At 47.2% G+C, this 9717-nt stretch overlaps 1 protein-coding gene across 1 annotated transcript; it reads right to left on the bottom strand.

The window, feature by feature from the left end:
• Window positions 1-5640: 5640 nt before the first annotated feature.
• On the bottom strand, window positions 5641-8716 carry npy8ar (neuropeptide Y receptor Y8a). The gene is made up of 4 exons (XM_041058617.1): window positions 8408-8716; window positions 7631-7872; window positions 6302-6448; window positions 5641-6091 (listed from the first exon to the last, which is right to left on the bottom strand). The coding sequence occupies exons 1-4, from the start codon at window positions 8714-8716 to the stop codon at window positions 5641-5643; spliced, it is 1149 nt and encodes a 382-aa protein (XP_040914551.1).
• Between the last annotated feature and the right edge of the window lie 1001 nt (window positions 8717-9717).

Raw genomic sequence — 9717 nt, forward strand, 5'->3', positions numbered from 1 at the left:
ATAAACGTCTGCATCCCTGAGAAATGGTAACTAGCGGCAACAAAGTCTGGAGGAGGATGGTGAAGATCTGAGAGGAGGAAGTCAGCAGGTGGGGAGACACAACGCTGAGGAAGTCATTTAATCAGTGTCCTCGGTCTGTCTCTGCCCCCGACTGTGAATTATTGAACAAACACAGATATTTAACAGCCTGCTGATATGATACTGGAGAGGTTTTTTTGCACAATGACACACATCCACTGTGCCCCTCATCTTTTCTCTTGAGATCGACCCTTGAAATGGAAGAAATGATGAGGAACGAGGGAAAGATAAAGGACAGGGAGGATAAATTAGGTCCAGACTTGGGAAACAAAGTGTTAACAACCTTTTTCTTACAGTGTAAGTATGTAAAAAACAGAACATAATATAAAATCATATAATAACATAATTAAGCTAATCATTAATGTTTAATGATGAACTTAGTCATTGTTCATTCTTTTAATTCCACAATAGAAAAAGCTTGTTACTCAGGTCTGTACCTGTGGATCCACAGTGTTCACAGAAATACTGAGAGTTTTGTTTGTTTCTCATTTCCTCTTCTTTGTCCCTCGTTGTTTTCTTCACTGTGCCTACATTTGAACACCAGCAGGAACCACAGAGAATTTTACTGGTTGTCTGCAGTGAATCTGCAGCTAAAAGTGAGTTTTAAAAAAATGTAGTTGAGTGAATGTGTTCGTCTCGCTGCTCAGGAAGTTTTTCATCCTTCCTGTTCAAATGAAACACTGATTACAATCCAATCAGGATGAAGCCTGTTGGTGGTCTGTTGTCTCCCATTATATAGAGTCTGACTTTCCCGCCATGTAATTAGCTCAGTGTGTGTCTCTGTGTGTGTGTCTCTGTGTGTGTGTCCCTGTGTGTGTGTCCTCTGTGAGTACCCTCTCAGCTCTGTATGCATGACAGAAGACGTCCCGCTCAGCTCACTGGCTTGTGAATCCGCCTCAGGTCGTTCTTCTGAATGCTGAAACATTTCACACGTTTCCTGCACCATGACTCATCACAGCAGCGTCCACGCAGTGAATCGATGGACGTACCGATGTCTTTGTTGGCCAGACAGATTATTTTACACATTACTGTTAGCTTAGACCGTCGGCTGGTTCTGTCCTGCTCAGCATGTTGTGGTCTCACTGAGCTTCAGAGGCTCTTCAGTGCCACCAGCTGGTTAAACCTTGTTGAAGTCATCACAGATTTAACATGGAGTGGTGAAAGTGCTAGCTTGTCAAAGAAGGAGCTTTTTGCTTCCCGTGTGTCATTGGGAGGGGCTGTTACCTGGTCAGGTGCAGCCTATTTATTGTGAGTCCTCGTTTCCTCGCGTCTCTGCCACAGAGGTAGAGAGTGAAAAGTTTCACCACTGATGATTTCATTAATACTGCGTCTTCCATATCTCACAGATTCAACACGTTTGGCTCATTCTGTCTCATTTAATAAAAATACGTGAAGTGTCCTCGGCTCAGCTGCTGGTGACTCAGTGAGAGAGGAACTCCACAGCTGTAAGATAAAAGAAGAGATGCAGCACGACATCAAACAGATCCAGCTGCCAGGCATCTGTCCTCTGCACACACAGACGACTGGGAAGACAAAATGCATTCAGATCAAGACCTCAGTCTGATTTCCCATGGGGGGGTGTCCTGTCCAGGAGTGACCCAACTCATCTTCCTTCCCCTTATCCCTCTAAACCTCAATCATAGAGGCTTACTGTGCCCGCAGATTCTTTTCTGAGGAAATACTGCGGCAGACTGGCCAGCAAGCATGTGTGCAGGAAATCCCAGAGAATAGGACTGTTTGTGTGTGACGAGGACGGGGAGGACGGGGAGGATGAGGAGGACGGGGAGGATGAGGAGGACGGCCACTTTGAGTGATGATTTGACTTATTTAAGCTGCAGTTTGTGTGAAGATGCCGCAGAAATCCCTGTGATTTAACTTGACAAGTACACAAGATAAGATTTTTCCCACAAGCTGTTCAAGTCCCTGACAACAGGGCTTCTGGGGGGTAGATACACAATCCCGCTGCAGACAGTTTGACACTGTACACAACTACACACGAGGGCTGGGGGTTGTTGGGAGGGAGGGGGGGGGCGTAGCCCTGAACTGCAGCAGGATTTTCTGGGCTTTCGTGTGAGTGACTCACTCTGCATACATTAGCAGTTTGGTTTATAAAAAGAACAAACAGAGATGAACAGAGGGAATTTAACAGGTGAAGCTCCAGGATCTGACTTCAGAGCAGAATGAGCAGTGATGAGAGGCAGCACAGAGGGGGAGAGAGTCTCTGTGGGCAAACAGTAAAAACGGGGAGCTACCCCCCCATACCCCCCCCCCCCCACACACACACACACACCCGTTTCCTTGGTTACCTGAGATAGCACACACACACACACCCTCGTTTTACTGTGTTAGTGAGGACGCTCACTGACATAAATCATTCCCGAGCCCCTTACCCTCACCCTAACCTAACCACTGTCTGACCTGAAGCCTAAACCCAGGTCTGAACCCAACACAATCAAACAGCCATTTAAAATCGTGGGGTTCAGTATTTTGGTCTCCACAAAGCTACTGAACCCCATAAGTATTCCTGTGTTCCTGGTCTTTTGGACCCCACACATATGGTAAAACCAAAGCCAACACACACACACACACACACAGCACAGCAGTGTATATCTGCTCGAGTGAGTGATGTAGTCGTGACAGCATGAACGGTCCTGACATTAAGCCCAATATTACCTCGTGATACGTGGGCATGAGTACGAATAATGTACCTTTACCTGAGTGGAAGTGTTGTGCTGGGAAAGTGTTTGGACAGCAGGTGTGGTGTCCGTCTGCTGTGGGTAAATGTCTGTGGAAGAGAAGATCTTTGTCAGAATGTTGCTGGCTGCTGTTTGTGACTCGCCCACAGTGAGACGTGTTGTGTGAGGCGTGTGTGTTTGCCTTCCATTAGAACCAGGTGTGTAACAAACACATGCAGTTATGCTTGTTTGTATGAAGTAATCACCATATGGATTGTTTGCAGCTGGACCCAGCAGGTCCAGGTCTGCTCCAGTCTGGGTCACTCGGTGTCCACTGATGGAATCATGTAGTGTGGCAGTTTAATGTCCAGCAGAAAAAAATCTGCAGGTTGATGGAAACAGACTGGATGTGACACCTGGAGAGTGAAATATAGTTTTTCCACTGTGTCTCTGATAAAACCCTTATTGTAAATGCTTCATTTATAAATCTGTTACCTGGAAAGGTAACTTTCATCCCGTCATTATCCTGTAAACCCCACCAGACTCAGCCTTATGTCACTGCCTGGTGTCCATCTGCTGTGGCTGCCCTCAGGAGACCTCTGTCATCAGCTCACCCAGCTGGAGACATGAGCCTGTCCATATGCTGCAGGCAGCCTTACTGTAGAAACCGAGCATCAGAGACTGCAGGTGGACTGTTGGTCCTGGCTGATGTCTGTCAGTGACAGCTGACAGATGTGGTGGAACATGCCCCCCCCCCCCCCCCCCCCCCCTTTATTTGATCCTCCTGCTTTTACCTTGTACAAACTTAGAACCACGTCCTCACAGTGATATCAAGCTTTGTGAGCAGCAGCTTAGTTGGTTTTTTACCCAGGGTATCGCCTCCCAGGCTACACGCTGTATAGACTGATTGCTGGAGCTTCTGTATAGAGTTGAAGTGATGATGTCTCATCCTGTCATCTTCTGCTTCATTAGCTGTTTATTTTAAACAGTTACTGTGAGAGCGCAGACAAACAGCAGGTCATTAAGATGTGAATTCATGATTTGCTTCCATAAAACTAACCAACAGCAGGAGGCGCAAAAAACACTTTTCCAGGTTAATTTAAATATATATCAACTATCTAACAATTCAGATTGAAATAGTTCCTTTTCCAAACATCAGGGACCACAATAACAGACGACACAGAAACTACATTTTTCACACTTGTTTTAATGACACGGCCACAACGAACTGACAGACTACACAGAGAATTCAGCAAAGAAGAAACAGCTCAGAGCTCAGATCCAGCTCCTGATAGAGTCCGGTGTCCCAGACTTTCCTCCCAGCTCAGAATCATTTTAACCAAATCATTCAGTTAAAAGGTAGAATGGAAAATTACACATGAAGATGAGATAGAAATAATTATCCTAAGAATACTCAGGCACAAATAGTCATTCAACTGAAAATAGAATTTATGTTCAAATGACATTCAGATGTTGTGAGTCAACTGTGTTGAAATGTAAGAAGGAAAAGCTCAGATAGAAATGTTCCAAGTGAGAGAAACAACAAAGAAGCTTAAACTGACGTAAACAGAAAGCTGCAAACCAGTGAGCTGTTCATGGTTTTGGGTCTGACGGCTGCTACGAGAAGCACTGAGACCTCAGGATTGAATACATTCCTACAAAGTAAGGCTGAGTGGCATCAATAACAACTACATCTCTCAAACTCTTTATCGTATTTATAACTCAGCCACTGAGAAAATGAGAGAATCCGTTCAAGTTTCTAAATCCTCTTTCTCTAAAAGCGTCTGTTCAGTGGTTCATAATGAAAAGCTTCGTAGTTTATGAGTTATATAATACATTAATGTTCAGCTGCTTCATTCACCTCCACTGTGTTTAAGTCAAGCACTGATCATCTGTCACTAAGGCATGCTTATCAACAGTGTCCACTACCAGAATGATTTCATTTACACTTTGCATGTTACATATAAAACACATGTATGTCAGCCAGCTGTTTCCGTTTCCACTGTTCGGACGATTCTTTGTGTTTATGCCAGTTTGTTCTGCTGTCAGTCAGGTCTCCCTCTGACCTGCTGCTTCATTAGATGAATTTCACTGGTAGATTGTGGCAGTGATGCGTTTTCAGAATGGTGCTGTGAGAGTGGCGGCGTGGCGTCACATGACCAACCAGCGTCACGGCGGAGGCGGTGACTTTGACGTCCAGCGTTTGTATCTGTCAGTCTCACCAACAAGTTGACGAATTGATCCAAGACATTAGAGAAAAACAAGAAATATTAATATTAATACGTGAACATCAGCAATGACCAAAGTTCCTACGATGATGGTAACGTGTAGTTTTACGTGGACACGCTCTGAGCTGATTGGTCGTAATGATGGAGAAGTTTGTGGAGATAGAAATGAAGCGAGGCAGATTCCTCTGCTATCAGACGCATGAGTGGCCTCGAATAACCTCAGTCCAGCACCGTCACAGGAAACAGGAAGGAAACACGAACTGGCCATGTGCTCGTGGCGAACACGGTGGTTGGTCATGTGACATCACTACTCCCAACATGTGAACTGGTGTCTGCATCTAGAACGCAAAGAGCGACGCCCTTGGTGGGCGGGGCTTAGTTCTACCAGCTCCTCTGTTTTCTCTCTGAGGCCGTTTACACGGTTTTGCTTCTCGTGTTCTGGACGTGAAGCGACGTGAGCCAACCCCTCCGTCCGTCCCTGTCCACCCTCTGTCCCTGTCCACCCTCAGCCTGAGTGAAATGAGCCGTCTCACTGCGTCAGGAAAGTTCTGGAAATGAAGTAAGGTTGTTTTCGACTTGCTCAGAGATCTCAGACACCAGTTTGTGAAATGTCTGCTCCACACTGTTCCAGCTCTCAGCTGGAGTTTGGTGTTCCAGTGTTAGGTGTTAGCTGGGATTGGTTTTGCTGGAATTGCTGAGCTGATCTCAGGTCTGGGCGAGGGAACGCACACTGATCCCATCCTGTTGAGGGAGGTGGCCTTCGTCATGCCCTCGCTGCCCACGGTGGAGAGAGGGAAGCTCTCGTAGCTTTCTGCTGCCCGGCTGCCGCACTGGCAGCGCTGCAGCGTCGACTTCAGCTCCCTCTGGAAGTTGCTGTTGAGGAAGCCGTACACCACGGGGTTAATGCAGGTGGAGGCCATCGCTGTCAGGTGGCAGGCGGAGAAGACGGCGTCGTGCTGGCAGTCGGGTAGAGCCTGGTGGTGCCAGTCAAACAGCGTGTTGAAGACATTCAGCGGCAGCCAGCACAGAGCGAAGGCTATGACGATGGCTAACAGCATGATGTTAATCCTCTGGGCTCCCTGAGTCCTCCTGCTGCGCTCCAACATGTCCCTGCACAGCACAGCATGATGCCTATTGTCACAATCCACTGTGAAATATCACACAAAACCTGAGGCAGAATTAGGACAATGTTATATATAAACAGTGTCCAAAAAACTGTAACTTGACATACAAACACAAACAAGCTGTCACACATGGCAAAAGCTTGTGATGTGAAGGAACTGGGCTTTAAGGAGAGTGAGGAAAGTAAAGCTGCGTGACCTGCGACGTCTCAGGCGCAGGAAGATCCTGAGGTAGCAGAGGAGAACCAGCAGAAGAGGCAGGCAGTACTGGAAGAGCAGCAGCGAGGTCGTGTAGGCAAGACGATGCTTATCGGACGGCCACAGCTCCATACAGATCAAATGGTCCCTTCAGGAAGAAAGACATGGAGGGATGTTTACAGGGAAAGACTGTAAATAAAGAATTTATCTCCACACCGTGGCATTTGCTTTGGACAGACACTCTGTCACACAGAGGACGGAAAAAGCTTGTGATGTGAAGGAAATGTGCTTTTAAGCAAACGAGGGAAGTGAAGCTGTGTGACCTGCGTCGTCTCAGGTGTAGCAGAGGAGAACCAGCCGCCTCAGCCTGTCCTGCTGTCCCACGAGCTGCTGCAGGTCTAAAACAGGTGCCTGCTTTCAGTTTGTTAAACCAAGCATCACTTTTAAATCGAGAATCAATTCTGAATGGATTGATAGTGGAGTCACAGTATGAAGCAGGGTGAGTGTCTTTCACGCTCATGTATGTTTTTAAATTCATCAGTTTCGACTCTGTCGTGTCTGAAATGAAGCCGCGGGAAACATTTACATAATGAATACGTCTGAATAACAGAAAGCCATTACGCTAACAGACAGATGCAGCCACGTGTAAAACCAGCTACAGACGCAGTGTGAAAAGGATCCAATTAAAAGATGTTGTTCGGCAGCCGACTCTCAAAAGTTCCCACAGCATCCGAAGGCACCGCAGCATGACAGACGTCAGCTAACGTTTCCAATCAGTGACGTGTGAAAATACCAGTGTGATCCTTGAATATTGTCAAAGATGGAGGAGTGACGCAGAGGAAACTACTTGTTGTGCTTGGAAGCACCAGAGGGATTAAGCTCCAACAGGCGGATAATGCTGTGAACATGTATTCAGCACATACACATGTTCACATGTTGTTTTTCTTATTGGGAATTAATTATCTGGTTGATGCTTGAGGAATATTGACTTGTTTTATCAGTTTCTGCCTTTAGGAGCATCTTAATGCCCAAATGGTGAAGTGCAAATTCTGAATGAAGCTGTGCTGATATTTTCCCAAACTCGTCCTGAACCTGAGTGCAAATGTAAATACACATGTTTATGTGTGCAGCCGACATGGTTGTGCAGTTTTGGTGAACAGAGGCATTAGCCTGACGGGGCCCTTCACATCAGGACTCCCTCTTTTTTATTTCCATTAGATGGGAGAGCACAGACGTAGACACCAGACAAAGGAGCAGAGACGGGTGTGACAGGCCGTGGACGTTTATGGTTCTGTGCTAGAACACCTGTACACCAAATATTCAGTCTCACCTGAAGGGGTTGGCAGGCAGGCTGATGTTCTGAAAGGGGTCGTTAGTGAGGATGTTGAAGGAGAGGAAGGGCAGAGAGATGAAGCAGGCGACCAGCCATGTCAGCCCCACGGCCAGGTACGAGTGGCCGGCAGCGGGGGACCATCCGGTGGGATGGAGGATCAGCTGGTGACGCTCCAGAGCAATCAGCACCAGGGAGAAGATAGAAACTGTCACTGACATGCACTGAACAAAGGGGGTCACCTGCACAGGTAACAAGACAAACACACTTTTACTGGATTTGAACGTTTTACCTCATTTTCAAAGATCAGTTATAATCTATTAATGAGAACTTTTGGGTTGCCAGGTTGTTGAGAATCCTCCTCCAGCACGACACAGTGTTAACACTCATTAACAAATAATAATAAGCTAATAATCAGCGGAATATGTTTCTGAATGGATTTTGGTCCGGACGTCCTGCAGCTCTTCTAAGGAAAGTACGAACAGTCGAACAGATGGTGATCGCTCCCTGGTGATGCACCATTAGTGTTCCGTCGGTTGTGTGTTGTTGTTGTTGTCTTTGTTGTTGTACCGCAGGAGAGGAAGAAAAACCGGAGTCAAATTCTTTGTTTGTATGTACAAACTTGGCCAATAAATCTGATTCTGATTCTGATGATGAGTTAGAGATGAAAAGCTAACATGTCTGCTGGAGGAGGATTTCCCACAACCTGGCAACCTGTGTGTGTGTGTGTGTGTGTGTGTGTGTGTGTGTGTGTGTGTGTGTGTGTGGCACACTGACCTTACACAGGGCCTCTCCCAGCACCCAGCGGTCCATCAGTGTGTATATGACAGTCACAGGCAGACACACCACACACATCAGGATGTCAGAGCAGGACAGGTTGGCGATCAGGATGTTGGTGACGTTGCGTAACTCCTGTTGCCGGGCGATGATGAACACCAGGCCTGCGTTACCTAGCAACCCGATTGCTATGACAGCGCTGTACGCCACAATCAAGAAAGTTGCTCCGCCTACTGAGGGCGGGCACTGAGGGGTGTCTGCCCAATCAGAGGCCTCCCACGCACCAAGGAGACTGCTGTGGTTGGACATGGCAAGGAGAGGACAGGGAGAGGACAGGGAAGGTGTGTGAGGGGTCAGGGTTCAGCGGGACCAGAGCCCAGAGGCTGCTGTTGAACTTTTTGAAATGAAAGTGTGGTGTCGGATCAAAGCAGAGATGCCAGGCAGCAGAGAGGGAAAGCAGACTGCAGGAGACGCACAGTGTTCAGCCCTCTGCTGTGGGGAGTGTGAGTGAGGAGCGCAGTGATTCAAATATAGATGCTGTCCTCTTTTTCCTTCACTGTCAGTTTCCCGGTGGATCCGCCTCGCATCAGTGTTTCTCTGCAGAAGATAGAAAACGTAACAACAGAAATAGAAATAATAGAAGAGGTGAAAGCCTCTCGGTGGATGAGTGAGACAGTCGGAGGTGAGGAGGACGGAAGAAACGAGGTGCAGCACCATGAGTGACTGGCTGAACAGTGAAGTGAAGGTGTATCAACATCCCCTGTTATTTCTGTCACACTCCTGTATGACAGAAATAACAGGATGCATGTCGTGTGTGTGTCTTCTCTGCAGAAACCCACCCCACTCATTAACACACACCATCACTGGTTCAAAGCTGCTTTATCCAGTTCACCAGGAACAGACTCTGTGCTGAGATTAAGTCAAAGCGACGTCATCGACTGTGTGTCTGCTGAAATCATCTCTGTGGCTGTTTTTCAGAAGAAAACCTGGAACCACGCCTGAGACACTGCTTACTTCAAACTCACTGAACATCCACAGGGTGGTGGACAGACAGCAGACAGAGGAGCTCCGAGGCTGAGGGCAGAAAAATAGCCCCACACTTCTCTGAGGCTCGTATAGAGCGCTGAAGTGAAGCAGAACGTCTGTGCTTTCTCTCTCAGCAGAGTCGCGTGGCTCAGCTCACGTTCAGAGAAGGACGGCAGTTTGAAAAAAACAGTCCAGTATGTACCAAACACCATTTCCCATAAGCCCTAGATGTCTGCAGGTTAACTGTCATGACCACAGAAGAGGTCAGTTGAGTGTCTGTGGGT

The sequence above is a fragment of the Toxotes jaculatrix genome, chromosome 16 (assembly GCF_017976425.1).
Source record: "Toxotes jaculatrix isolate fToxJac2 chromosome 16, fToxJac2.pri, whole genome shotgun sequence".
Lineage (NCBI taxonomy): Eukaryota > Metazoa > Chordata > Actinopteri > Toxotidae > Toxotes > Toxotes jaculatrix.